The 13,492-nt window shown below is 36.4% G+C and overlaps 2 protein-coding genes and 1 non-coding gene across 4 annotated transcripts; 1 reads left to right on the forward strand and 2 right to left on the reverse strand.

The window, feature by feature from the left end:
• Window positions 1-249: 249 nt before the first annotated feature.
• LOC140882502 (uncharacterized) lies at window positions 250-4,983 on the reverse strand. Its single transcript, XM_073288551.1, is given in 12 exon segments — window positions 250-837; window positions 923-1,015; window positions 1,485-1,604; window positions 2,092-2,178; window positions 2,268-2,489; window positions 2,580-2,657; window positions 2,900-3,049; window positions 3,148-3,261; window positions 3,374-3,437; window positions 3,439-3,626; window positions 4,484-4,597; window positions 4,688-4,983. Coding segments are annotated over 12 exon segments (1,485 nt in total). The 5' UTR covers window positions 4,874-4,983; the 3' UTR covers window positions 250-768.
• An 836-nt stretch (window positions 4,984-5,819) lies between these two features.
• Window positions 5,820-9,005, reverse strand: LOC140877842 (receptor-like protein kinase THESEUS 1). 2 transcript variants are annotated; one of them, XM_073281428.1, is made up of 2 exons: window positions 8,802-9,005; window positions 5,820-8,530 (listed from the first exon to the last, which is right to left on the reverse strand). In XM_073281428.1, exon 2 carries the CDS (start codon window positions 8,495-8,497, stop codon window positions 5,972-5,974), a length of 2,526 nt encoding a protein of 841 aa, XP_073137529.1. In that variant the 5' UTR covers window positions 8,498-8,530; window positions 8,802-9,005; the 3' UTR covers window positions 5,820-5,971. The 2 variants fall into 2 exon arrangements, with proteins under 2 accessions (XP_073137529.1, XP_073137528.1); XM_073281427.1 differs by having other exon boundaries at window positions 5,820-8,569.
• Window positions 9,006-12,131: 3,126 nt separating this feature from the next.
• Window positions 12,132-12,203, forward strand: TRNAQ-CUG (transfer RNA glutamine (anticodon CUG)). The gene has a single exon. It is a non-coding gene; the product is annotated as a tRNA-Gln (tRNA).
• Window positions 12,204-13,492: the final 1,289 nt, after the last annotated feature.

Raw genomic sequence — 13,492 nt, forward strand, 5'->3', positions numbered from 1 at the left:
TCATATGGTTTAATATCTAATCTAAAATAAAATATATATATCTATAATAAAAGAGTTTTGAAAAAGTAAAACCATCCAATTGCCCAAGTTTCAAAATATAACCTCACATCGAGGCACGAGTACTAGTCATTCTATGACTGTATGACATAGTCTGACTTTGTATACAGATCAAATCGATCATACTTATAAATAATATTTTTTAAATTAAAAAAATTCATAGATTAAATCGAATAAAGATTATCTCTCAATAATTAATTTTTTTTAGTACAAATTGCATCGAATATCGAAAGTCTTTCGGATCGAGTTACAATTGTTTGCTGCGAAACCAAGATTTGTGCAGTGATGAAAGAACTTATTTTATGCATGACAACCACATACATAGAAGTCAAAATCACACAACACTATGGGGCTTAATGGCTGTCTGCAATCCTGCGCATTTCTCGTAAAACAAGCGTACAGCAGTACACGAGCTTTACATCAACCAAGAACGGTGGGATAAAAACCAAAAACAGGACATCAACAACCAGAACAATGTAAGACGAGCCTCGTATACCACGAGATTTTTCTTCCACCAGACAGGTTCATTTCCCTTCATAAACCTGTCATATCCCTGAAAACGCGTCGAAAGCAAGCTGCCGAGCAACCACACAAGGGGGAAAAACCCTCACAATGATCATTTACTGAATAGTGCCGTTGATGCCATTAAAGAACCCTGGCTTTGTCATGGAAGATGATTGTATTATAAGGATTTTAGAACCTCCCCTAGAACTAGTCCCCACTGAGTCCAATGGCTGCCACCCTATTCAAGAAATTCTGACAGCATCTTAAGTTGATGACCTGTAAAACGATCTATGCGAAATATGCTTTTTACGATAACACGGTTATTACATTCATTAAGGGGAAGGGCAAAATGGTTGCTCACCTGACAAAAAACAGCATAAGGCTCCCTGAGTGGTCCATCACATGAAAGTTCACTAGTACTTCCATCAATAAAAGTTCCATCAGCAAATATTACCTACACAACGGAAGAACAAACCAAAAAGGATGATAACTAAACATGAGAGGGCTTAACTTACATACTAACACAACTGGTTGATGGATTTTAAAAATATATAAACATATATTTACAAAACAGAAGATTCATAACATGACACAACATGACAAGGCAACGCCGCGTGAATCCATGAGAATATGATTTATCGATAAAAACAAGGAAAACAGACGCAGGAAACTTCAATAAATTAAAATGAGTATGCCTAAGAGACCGAAATCACAAACTAGACTTACAGGCATATGGCCTAGATCACCAGAAATGCCATAGGACAGCGAATTGAAAAGGGAATTACACAGAATGAGGAGTTTCCATCATCAGTACTTGCGCACAATATGTCATGAATTGTGTGAAACCAACTATCACAGAATTTTCCCACTTTATTGCAGTGACTAGTGAGGCAGTTGTATTCATCAATTCGGTTAAAGCATACCTCAGATGCATAGCCAGGAGTAGCACCTGCTATGGGCTTGGTGAATGAACTAACCGGAGAACTTCTCTGCACAGCCTCACAGAAGGCAAGCAGGCGTTCACGGCTTCCAAGTTGTACTGCCTAAAAGCAGAGAGCGGAAAATGCGTACCATCAGTGTCAGCTACTAGCTGTGCTGATTAAACTATATTTTAAACGAAACAAGCCCAATAGATTTCTCCAAAGCAACAATTCTGACAATACAAATGCAGGCAATAGGGCTTGAGAAAGCAAACAGTGTAGTTCACCTAAAAAAAGAAAAGAAAAGAAAACAGTGTAGTGACTTATAATTTTACTTTTCAAGTTATTTCTGCTACAGCTTGCACAATAACAAGTTACAATATGATGGAGATGTAGACAAGTTCACACGAGCCCTGGATCCCTGCCAAGTGAACTTGGAGACAACGCAACCTACCCCTCCAACAAAAGTCATCATGCTGATAAGGAAATATCACTCACCCAAAGTAGTTATCCTAAGAGCAACTATGTGAAAACATTTTAAAAGAACAAATGAAAACATGGTGGTATTCACATTTGGAATGTAAAAATTTACTGGATATAGTGCATTGACCTGTACAACATCATGGCGTGGTACCCGACTCCCCGGTTGCACCTTGAATCCTCGAGCTGCCATGACTTCAGCTATCAGAAAACTTCCCTAATGAGAGGCAAATCATATCATGGCAGGGCAGATACGACAAAATAAAAAAGGTTGAAAACAAGAAGAATGGAATGGTAAATGGTTACCTTAATAGCTTCCCCGACCATTTGTGGTGCAAGGAATAAACCCTGGAAAAATAGACGCATAATATCACCAGGAGTAGAACCACAATCAACTCCAAGACCTGGTGCAGAGAGACGAGCAGCTGCTGCAGCTACCCATTTTTCCCTTCCAGCAACATACCCTCCGCAGGGTACAATTGTTCCTCCAGGGTTTTTGATAAAACTTCCGGCAATTAGATCTGCACCCTGTCAAGTGTCAACCATGAACAGCATCACACAAACTTCACAATTCAAAGGAGGAAAAGGAATCTCAAAAGCACAGGCGGTGTGGCATACCACCATAGGAGGCTCGGAGCTCTCCACAAATTCACCATAACAATTATCCACCATGACCAAGCAATTAGGGTTCTGCAACTGTACATATACATGCAAAGTATTGGATCGAAGGTCAATAAGCATAAATAAATATACATCACATAAATAAAATGCAGAAACCGATAAGAAGACGCCTTCAAAAATTGAAATGCCCAAATATGATGAGATTTCTCTGGGCCAAGTCTTGTGGCCCTTGTGCATCTCCTCAATATTGAATATCATCACCGACTCCAAATACACACCAGATTGTGTGGCATGAACCCAGTTCTCAAGATGTTTACCTTAATAATCTTTATTGCCCTTCCTATATCATTGATACTCAAGCTTTGACGCCATGAATAACCGCATGACCTCTGTATGAGCGCGCATTTTGTATGAGATTTCAAAGCAATTTTTAGGGCATCCCAGTCAAGCCCTCCATCCTCAGCAAGCTGATTCAAAATTTGGAAAGACTTTGATCACTCATAACATATAGGAAAAATAAATGTCAATATTCGAGAAAGAAAAAACATATGGCTAAATAACTAACTGGGACTTCTCGATATTCAACTCCAAAATCTTTCAAAGAACCTAAGCAGTTGGAGTCCCTGATTCCGATAACTTCCTCCAATGTATCATAAGGAGCACCAGCAACTGCCAGAAGCTGACAAAGTATCAGTCCACATGTATCAATAACTAAATCTGAAGCACAAAATGGCATGGACAAAGAACTGAATCCATTATCAAGAACTGACAAGAACAAAACATAAATATACCTCATCTCCTGGCCTTAGAAAAGCAAACAAAGCACAGGTAATAGCATGTGTGCCTGAAAAAAACTGATAATAAAAGAGGGAAATAAGAAACGTTATTACAGTCAGAGCCAAACAGAGATAAATCAAGAACGATTGCAAAAACCTGTGCTCGAACAATAGCGGATTCAGCACCAAAAATTTCTGCAAAAGCTTGATCTAGAGCTTCTCGTCCTCCAGCTTCTTCATGACCATAACCTGTGCTACCACCAAAATGCTGGCGTAGACACAAAAAGGAATGAATATTCATAACAGTTATTGGGATCAGCGAGAATGATGCATTCAGTAGAAGTGAAGGCAACAAACATAGTTATGTCTTTGCTACTGCTATCGCACCATGACATTCATGTAATATGGCACTGACGGTTTCTCATGTTTGATAGTGCGGCAAGTTACTGATTTTAGTCATTTGTTTGAACTGGAACATAAGTGAACTCCCACATAACATTCTAGGGACACGATTCATGATGTTCAGTTTTATTATATTATACATGACGAGGAATAGTGTCATTCATGATGTTCAGTTTTATTATATTATACATGACGAGGAATTGTTATTGGTTCAATATGAACTAGAACCAGTAAATAATTGGGATCAGGGAAACACCCGTGCTCGGCCATGATTAAGATTAAAGGTCAGCAAATCGTGACCCCTTGACCTGCCGGTTTGGATTATGACTCGTGGCCCCAAGTTTAAAATTTCATTGGTCAGCTAGAAGCGCTGAAATAAGTGTGGATCCAAAGATTCTCAATTTCAACTATTTTACCAACCTAGCCACTCATGCTTGTACATGATTACACAATCAACTATTCAAGTAAAAGTAAGCAGCTGCAGGACACAAGAAGTAAGGTCACTCTATAGTCTCTCTTAATTCGCGAGCCCTTCAGAAAATCAGCACCACATTTTGCACAGAAAAAGTACATTTACCGACTAAACTTGCCCTGTATTTGGATATCACAGAGAGAGTCGTCTAATCATTCTTACGGCGTTCCAAAAAACTCTCTTGAAATAAACTTAACTTAAGCAAAATAAACAGAATGGCACCAAATAAATAAAGAAGCAAAAATTCTCACATGAGATCCGACTCGTGCATTCTGAAAAGCTTTAAGAACTCGCGCAGTATTTCGCGCCACCAAATTATCCACTGCCCGAAACTCCGAGTACAATGACTCCACAGCTTTCTCAACCTACACGATCAACCATCGAATTTCTCTCAGAAGAATAATCGATTCCGTAAGAACAATATGCAAAAGAATGAGCAAATGCATTCCTCGTACCTCAGGGACGAAGAGTTGCTCCTGTTGACGGAGAGAATCGACTGCAGCAAATGATCTTGGGCGGCGCACAGAAGCTGAGGCTCGGAGGTTCCGCGTAGATTTCGTTGAAGAAGCGATGGCGGTGGGGCGCGGGCGCTTCAAGGGCCAACCGCGGGTAAGATAAGCGGATGATAAGACCTCGGACATTTTTCTGGCGCCCTGAAGATGAACGGGAAATGGGTGCTCTGGGGGATTCGAATCCCCATATATGGGCCTGCGTTTGGGATAATTTGTGGGCCTTGATCCCGTTGGTGCAGTTTAATTCCTTTCTCCAGACACACGTTCAATCTCACAAAACCACTTCTCCATCTTGTTTCATAATTCATAGCATTTCTTTTAAAAGGGTTGACCCCAAAAGTTAGAGGATTATGAGTTAAATCGAAGGATGTGCACGATCGATAAAGATCTGAGGGAGGGACCAACATGGCTACCCCTGAGCATATCACCACAATATTTCAACAAAAAAATATGCTCCACACAATCATCGAACCCGCAACGCTGAAATTTTTTTTCCCAAAAATAAATTTTATTCCGAAAAAGTGCATAATCAACTAAATTTTTTTCAACATGCTAACAGTTTTAAATAGTAACTAAAAATTAAAAACTTTAAATACACGTAAATTATAAATGAGTTTAATAAATATAAATTATAAATTTAAATATCCATTAAATTTATTAAAAACTAGATTGTATATTTATAGAAAAATATAAAAATTTAATTAAATTTGTAATTTTACTCCAATAAAAAATTTAATAAAGTTTATCTATATGTGTCCCCAATAAAATCGTAAAATTTATAAATCAAATATCAAAATTATTGTTATTATATCTAAGAGTTGTCATGATTCTATTAACGAACATGTTCACGTTTTAACAAACCGAATATTGTAAAATTTTAACTTGATTTGTTTATCTTAACGAATATTATTAAACGAGCTGAACGAATATTTATCGAATCGAGCTCCAAATAACTATAGAACAGTTTTGATTCATTTACACCTATTGATAAGCAATCAGCCGGGTAAAGAATTAGGGGTTCCCTTCAATATCTTAGTATTCAGTGAGAAAACAAGCTTCTGTAAAAATTTAACCATTGACAATCAATTTATGCTCATTGAATAATATATATGAAGTGTGGAAAATTTCCAGAATAAAAGAATTACACATCACTTTATGCTGTATGGAAGGAGGGTACATTGGCTGTTCTTGTCTCGAAACAATTACAACCACAGCAAATGGTTCCTTTCACCTTCCACGCGGATTCACAAGCTGCGAGAAAACCGCACTTGTTGCACCATCTTCAGTGTCATCATCAGTCCCAAAAGCGCCCCCTTCGATCATACTCATGCTGGTATCAAATGGCTCCGGCGGGGTCATCGGGAATACCGGGATATGGTTTGTGCTGTTATCATCAGGCTCCGTGAGAGCAGAAGCTGTCTCCTCCAGCTGAAGAGCGTACTCGAGGTTCCACAGAACGTCGCCCATTGAGGGCCTATCAACTCCATGTTCAGCCAAACATTTTTCAGCTGTCTCGCCGAATTTCTTTAGAGAAGCAGGACTAACTTTTCCTACGAGGTTCTTGTCCATGATTTGGTCCAACATTCCCTTCTTTTGCCAAGCCATTGCCCATTCCGCAATGTTGACTTGCTCCCTGGGAAGCACCGGATTCAAAGCCGGCCTTGTACAAAGCACCTCCATAAGAACGACGCCAAACGAGTACACATCAGATTTTTCTGTGAGTTGTTGCCGCCTGAAATATTCAGGATCAAGGTATCCAAAGCTGCCCTTTACGGCTGTACTGACATGAGTTTGATCGAGAGAAGGTCCGGTTTTGGACAGACCAAAATCAGCGACCTTCGCTACAAAAGCTTCATCCAAGAGAATATTGGTTGTTTTCACATCACGGTGAATGATACTTTGAGCTGCTCCTGTGTGGAGGTAATGAATTCCTCTAGCTGCACCTATACATATCTCAATGCGCTGCTTCCAGGAAAGAGGTGGAAGATCGGTTCCATACAGATGGCTTCGTAGAGGCCCATTTGCCATGTATTCATACACAAGAATCATCTCTGACCTTTCGTCACAATAGCCGATCAGAGACACCAAGTGGCGGTGACGAAGTTTGGATAACATTTCGATCTCAGTGCGGAATTCAGCAAGGCCTTGCTCGGATCTTGGATTTCCTCGTTTGATGGCAACACTAGTCCCATCTTCCAGTGTTCCTTTGTACACCCTACCAAAGCCACCAACACCGAGAAGCAAGTTTTCATCAAATTTGTTCGTGGCATCCATTATTTCTTGAAACATGAAGATTCGACCAAGATTGGAAGAAGCTAATGATATGCAGCTAGCGGTACCACTCTTTCGAGAAGTTGTGGACATTTTTGACAGAGTCAAAGAGTTCCCATATAATGGTAGTCTGAGCCATGAATTTCCTTCATGGGAAGACTTAGGTCGACGAGCCATGAAGTAGAAGAAACACAATCCTGTTAATGCCAATGCAACCACAGAACCAACCACAGAACCAATTATAATGCCCATCTTGTTCCTTTTGGGAGGTGACACGAGGAGAGCCTCAACCGACAGAAGTCCATTCAAGCTTCTGGCCTCATTGCTTATCTTCATGATTTCTAAACCATTCATTATGGCATTTAAGACATCAACACTCGTGTCTGGACCTACACTAACAGTCAATGTATCTGAATCAGCTGGTATTTTATACACAAAATCTCTGTAATAAGGCACGTCCAAGTTTCCAGCTTGGTTTGATAGGTCCAGACTCTCAAGGGCAATATCAGCATTGATAAACAGATTGAATATGAGACTATTCATGGATTTGCTCACAATATCACAGAAATGAACTCGTATAAAATATGAGAAACTCGGATCAGCTAAAAAGACCCAAGTGATATTGAAGTTCACATTGGCTACATCTGCATCTCCCATTGTTTCAGCAGTAGCATAAACATAGTTCGGTGCTATTTCTGGTGAAACCGAAGCACCGTATTTTATGTTCGAAGGGTCGACAGAAACATTCGTGGCAGAGCTATTCACATGAAGGTACTTCTCATCGTTCTCCCAAGTTCTTCCCAGGGTATCATTCTGAGCTGTGATCAGAGGACCACCCATGTTTACACGATAAACAGTTTCGAGAGCAAGTCCAGAAAGCCCTTCAGAATGGCCAGAGGGTGAAACCGCATATGCCTGTTCCGGAATCAGGTTATCCGGGATGGATACAACTTCAATGGCATTAACAAACGCAACAGAACCATTCACAGGAACAAAAGTGATCGACAAGCTATCTGTGGTGACATTGATTGCATATTCTTTGAAGAGGTAAGAACCATTGTAGCTTTTGAAAGTTAAGTCCCTCAAGAGCACAAAATCGTCAGTCACCACAGTGATCGCCGCAGAGGTCAAATTGTTGCCCGGGATTGGATAAAAATAAAGACGAACCCAATGCCGGCCTTCTTGTTTGATATCGAACTTGTATGATGCTGCCCTCGTAAAGATTCTAGCAGACTGATAGATAGGGAACGGGGCACTGGAATTCGAGGTGGCAGCAATAGAATTCTCTTGGCTCTTCAGGGAGACCGAATCAGGACTATAGTTCTTACCAAGAAATGCCACATTTTGCGAAGATCCACAAGCAAGCAAGTAATTATCAGTGGGAGTAAATTCAGCATAAGATTTGTACATATCAACAAGCCCAAGCACAAATACAGCTACAAAAATAAGAACCCACTTCACCAAATCCATAGCAGATGACATCTTGAGCAACAAATATCCACCTCAAGCAGCTTCCTTTGATAAACAAAGATTTAATTTACACTTCTCCAATCCCTATGAACAAATATTCTACAACAATAAAGTAAACCGCTCCCCAAGAAAAGAGCCAAGAATCATAGCATCTCAAAATTCCCAGATCTATATGCAAATCAACCCAACAGGATTTCGCAAACCACTACAACTCAAGGTTCAGTTTTGGCACAAAACAAGAAAAAGGGTATGAGAGAAAAGGAAGTTTGGTATCATAAAAGAGACAAAAATCAAAGCTTTTTTCAAGATCATTTACCTCACGCAGTACACAGCTTAAAGACCTGTAATAATGTGACGCAGAGTGAACTGTTTTTGCACCATAATAAAAGCTCAAAAACACCATCCAGTTCAAGTAGTAGCATTGCTTCTCTGATATTAAAAAGAAAAAGGCCCTTTACAGGCTGTTGATTAGGCTGTCAATTTACAAGGAGCCGGGGGGGAAAAGGGCCCATAAGAAGCGGAAACTGAAGAAGCTCAACCCCACAATGCAAATTCAAACAACCGTGTCCTTTTCCTTTTTCTTTCGACTATTTTTAAGATTCGGAGAAAATTAGAAAATTGATTTGGATCAAATCTCGTTATTATTGTTAGGAAGCTGATACAATTTCTAACAAAAATTGAAGTTATGAGTTGTAACCCATAATTCTATTTTAACCCCAAAAAAAATTTAATGTTTCTTATTGTTTTTTAGATTAATTATTCATTTCATTACTTAGTATAAGGGAGTTGATATTTACACTCCACCTTGTGTTATCTACACTTTATTTCATGTATAAAATATGTGTTCAATTTACTCACAAGTGAGTGTAAATTAAAAAAAAAGTATAAATATCAACTCCCTAAATATATATTTGCAAATTGATTAGTAAATTCAGGTATTAAATAGTGTTGAAGCCATTATATAATTAATTCAATTTAAGTTTATACTTGATTTTTACTTTTCATATTGAATAAACGGTATAAAAATCAAAAGTTTTATAGGCAACTAATATTAAATGTTACTTTATTATAAATAATAACTAATTTGATTATTCATGAAAAAAATAAAATGTTCTGTGTGATGGATCAAACCGGTCCACACGTACAATAAAAAATACTTTTAAAATAAACTTTATTTTGGTGTTAAAATTATCATTTGTGGTGCCCAATTTGAGACCATCTTAGGGGGTGGGATGAGATATTTTTTTAAAGAAAATCTTGGGAGAAAAATTTATTATTATGATTGAATTTCAAATTTGGGATTTTTGAGTTAGTTTGGATTACTGTTTGAAAAATATTTTTATTTATATTTTTAAGCGTAGGTTAAAAGCAAAATATCAAAAGCTATAAATTTATAACTTCTAAAAAAAATTTAGAAAGTGTTATTTTTAAAAATATTTTTATAACCAAGTGCTATACTTTTTAAAGAAAGTATTTTTATAACATTTTTTTAATCCACCGGAAACGTGTTCTTTTGTCTTGATTTTGGATTGTGGTTTACGATGAGTTATCTACAAGTATTTGACCTTTTTTTTTTTTTTGACACTCCACGAGTTCATGTTGTGCGCCTCTATTGATCCATTTTAATCTCTTCAGAAATATATGCTACTTATTTTAATTCAACAAAAATAAAGTTGAAGAACCAATTAGACAATGAAATTCAAAGTTATCACGAAAATCAGCTTTAATGGAAATGGAAGAGCTGTCAAATGGCCAACCCATGGCGGGGCGGGCCGGCCCACCAAAAATCCACTTTTTGGTGGGTCGATGGCGGGCCGACTCACCATCCTGGCAGGCTGAAAATTCTCAACCCAACCCAACCCAAGGTGGGTTGCGGGTTAGGCGGCCCGGCCCGCGGGTTGGATCACGATAAATAAAAATAAATACAAAATATTATAATTAATTATAAATATCATTTCATAAATAAATATTAATAAGAACATATTAATAAAAATTTTAATTATTGATTTCATGTGTGTAAATTTTATATAAAGTAATTAATACAAAAAAAATCACAACTTTTATTAAAAAATACATATATAACAATAAAAATAAAAATAAATTATTAATTTTTCAGGCCCGCGGCGGGTCAACCCGCGCGGGTCGTGGGCCTAGGCGGGTTGGCCCATCTAGGCCCACCTTTTGTTGGGTTGAAAAAATTTCAACCCAACCACTTAAATTATGTGGCGGGCAGGGCCAACCCGGCGAGTCTAACCCAAATTGACGCTCTAGAAATAATTGAAATTTAATGTGATAGATTTTGGGGGTGTTTGCCTATGCTTAGTTGAAAACAACTTATAAGTTGTTTCTGAGCTTATAATTTCTTTAAATTTGTTTGTCAATTTTTTTTTTCTCAGATATCTTTGAGTTGCTAAATAAATTGTTTGACATATTATAATCTATTTTTAAAAAATTTTTGTTCACTCATATTTTTTTAGAACACGTCTTATTTGAATATATTACTTCTTCATATTGTCCTTATATATTTTCTTAAATAACCATCGTGTCCTCACACCCATTTTTTACATAATTTATTAATTTTTTTAAATTAAAATATAAAATAATTTTATTTTTTAAATAAATGTTTAACATTTATGATAAAATTTCAAATTGTTTTGGTATATACATAACAACTTATATTACTTTCATTTCTGATAGTTTTGACAATACAAATATCTTATAATATCAAACACATTAGCATCTTTAAATTCTTAAAATAATTTTTCATCCAAACACTTTAATCATTTATTTTTAAAATGTGATGTGACAACTTAAAAGCTCCTATAGGAGCTTATATACTGCTTTAATAAGTTTCCTGAAACACTCTCTTACACTAATTTTATAGTTACGACTTTTGAGTTGATGAGATGCTATAAGCTTATAAAATAATGGGTAACACATTCATACTTTATTGGTATAAACACATTTTAGTAATTTTAGTGTAATCTAAAATTCAGTATATAAATAAAATGTGTAGCTCCATTTGTAAAATTTATTCTTAAAGAGGGCAGTTACTAATTTTTAAATTCTAGAAGGGTTAGTCTGCAGTTTAATCTCGCATCGCTATGTCTATAAATGTCATGAATCATTATCATTCTAGGTAAGTGACTTTTCAATATCCAAAAGCTTTCTACTTTTGTACTATTTGAATAGTTGATCGCTGATTTGAGCGTTGAAGGATTTTCATCAAGTGATCACTCGGCCTTCTAACGTTTATTCGTGAAGTGGGTGACAACCCACATGAAATCAAACATTGGATTTCAAATTTGTCAGGTGACCCGTTGAAGCATGAGATCATTTGAGTTCGGATCTCCTGAGTTGGTAGACCACCCAAATTCCGCTGATTCGAATAGTTGATTTGTTGTCCGCATCAATATTATATCTAATGATCTAACTTTTGTTTATATAAGCGAGATCCATATATTTTTTTGTATTCCACATATCCAGATTAATTTTTAACTATTAAATTTAATATTAAGATAATATCCTTATAATAGCATAAACTCGACGAGAGATATTTATTTTATCGACACCCAACTCATAATATTGTTATTAATGTTTGTCTTACCTACAATATATTATATACGTTGAAACTCGTTTTCAAATCGGTCCCATGGTCTAGTGGTGAGGACATTGGACTCTGAATCCAGTAACCCGAGTTCAAATCTCGGTGGGACCTTATTCAGTTTTTACTCCCTCGTCCTTTTTTTTTTTGACGAGATTTTTTACTTTTTTCAAAAGACCCACTGTTCTATATTTTCTAATTTTACCCATTTTTTTTAAAGTTAATTTTTAACCAATTTCTAAAAAATAGAAATTTAACCACTCTAATAAATTTTTTTTGTGAATGGTATATTGATATGAATAAATTATCATTCACAATTATGAAAAGTTACCTATAAATCTGAAATGTCTTAGACCATTAGTTTTGAGAAACTATTGTATCTATACTATAGTCTATACATAAAGAAGACACCATCTTTTTTTGGTCAAAATTATGTTGGACTTTAATCATCTGAACTTTTATGTGAATGAAAAATTGTGCTAGAGATTGAGCTTGTTAATTAGATGGATAAATAGGTAAATGACAAGTGTCCCACATTGAAAAATTAAATTGAAATGTATGAGCTTATATTGTGTTATATTTTATGAAAATATAAAAATGATTGGTCAACATGTTTTCTCTCGCTCACATCATGGTGATGATGGTGCATTTTGTTTTCGTATTTAGCATTTTGGCTAAAAAATTATCTTTATATGATATAGATCACACTTTTATTTTTATTTTTTTTTTGTTTTTTTTTTGTATTTTGACATTTCAAATTGTACTTTAGTTCCTGATAAGTGCATTTTGTGTGCATTATTTCATGTTATTTTTATGTCTATTTTGTGTGCATTCATATTATTTTATGTGTGTGTTTATGTGTTTTAGTTTATGTGTGTGTATTTCACTCCTCGGGTTAATTTTGTAGGAAAATAAATTGTTGAAGAGTGAATTACGGAGCAGCTTTGGTCGAAAACTCAAATTTAATTTTAGAGAGATTTAAATCCGATCTTACCGTTCAGATTAAATTTCAAGATTTTTTGAAGCTGCTGTCCAAATTTCAGCTCGATCCGACGGCTAGATATCAAGATATGAATTTTTAAAAATTTTCGCTCGGAGCAGAAAAATCTACTCGCTCGAGCGAGAGTCTATGCTCGCTCGAGCGAGCCAGACTTGCCAAAAATCTTCCGGGATAGAGAGTTGCTCACTCGAGCGAGCGTGGCTTGCAGATTCCATATATTTGGAAACTCTTGGTCGAAAAGGAGGCTATCTTTTAGAGATCTTTGGACACTTAAATACCGATTTTTGCATCAGAAAGAGGGGTTCCGAACGCAGACAACACAAGGGAGGCGGATTCAAAGCTTGGGAGAAGATTTCTACACTTTTTCTTCTTCTGTTCTTCTTTATTTTTATTTATTGAATTA

Source organism: Henckelia pumila, chromosome 2 (assembly GCF_033568475.1).
Source record: "Henckelia pumila isolate YLH828 chromosome 2, ASM3356847v2, whole genome shotgun sequence".
Classification (NCBI taxonomy): Eukaryota; Viridiplantae; Streptophyta; class Magnoliopsida; order Lamiales; family Gesneriaceae; genus Henckelia; species Henckelia pumila.

What these genes read in the sequence shown, in the direction of transcription:
- LOC140877842 (XM_073281428.1), bottom strand. Translation starts at nt 8,497, where the DNA reads ATGTCATCTGCTATGGATTTGGTGAAGTGGGTTCTTATTTTTGTAGCT.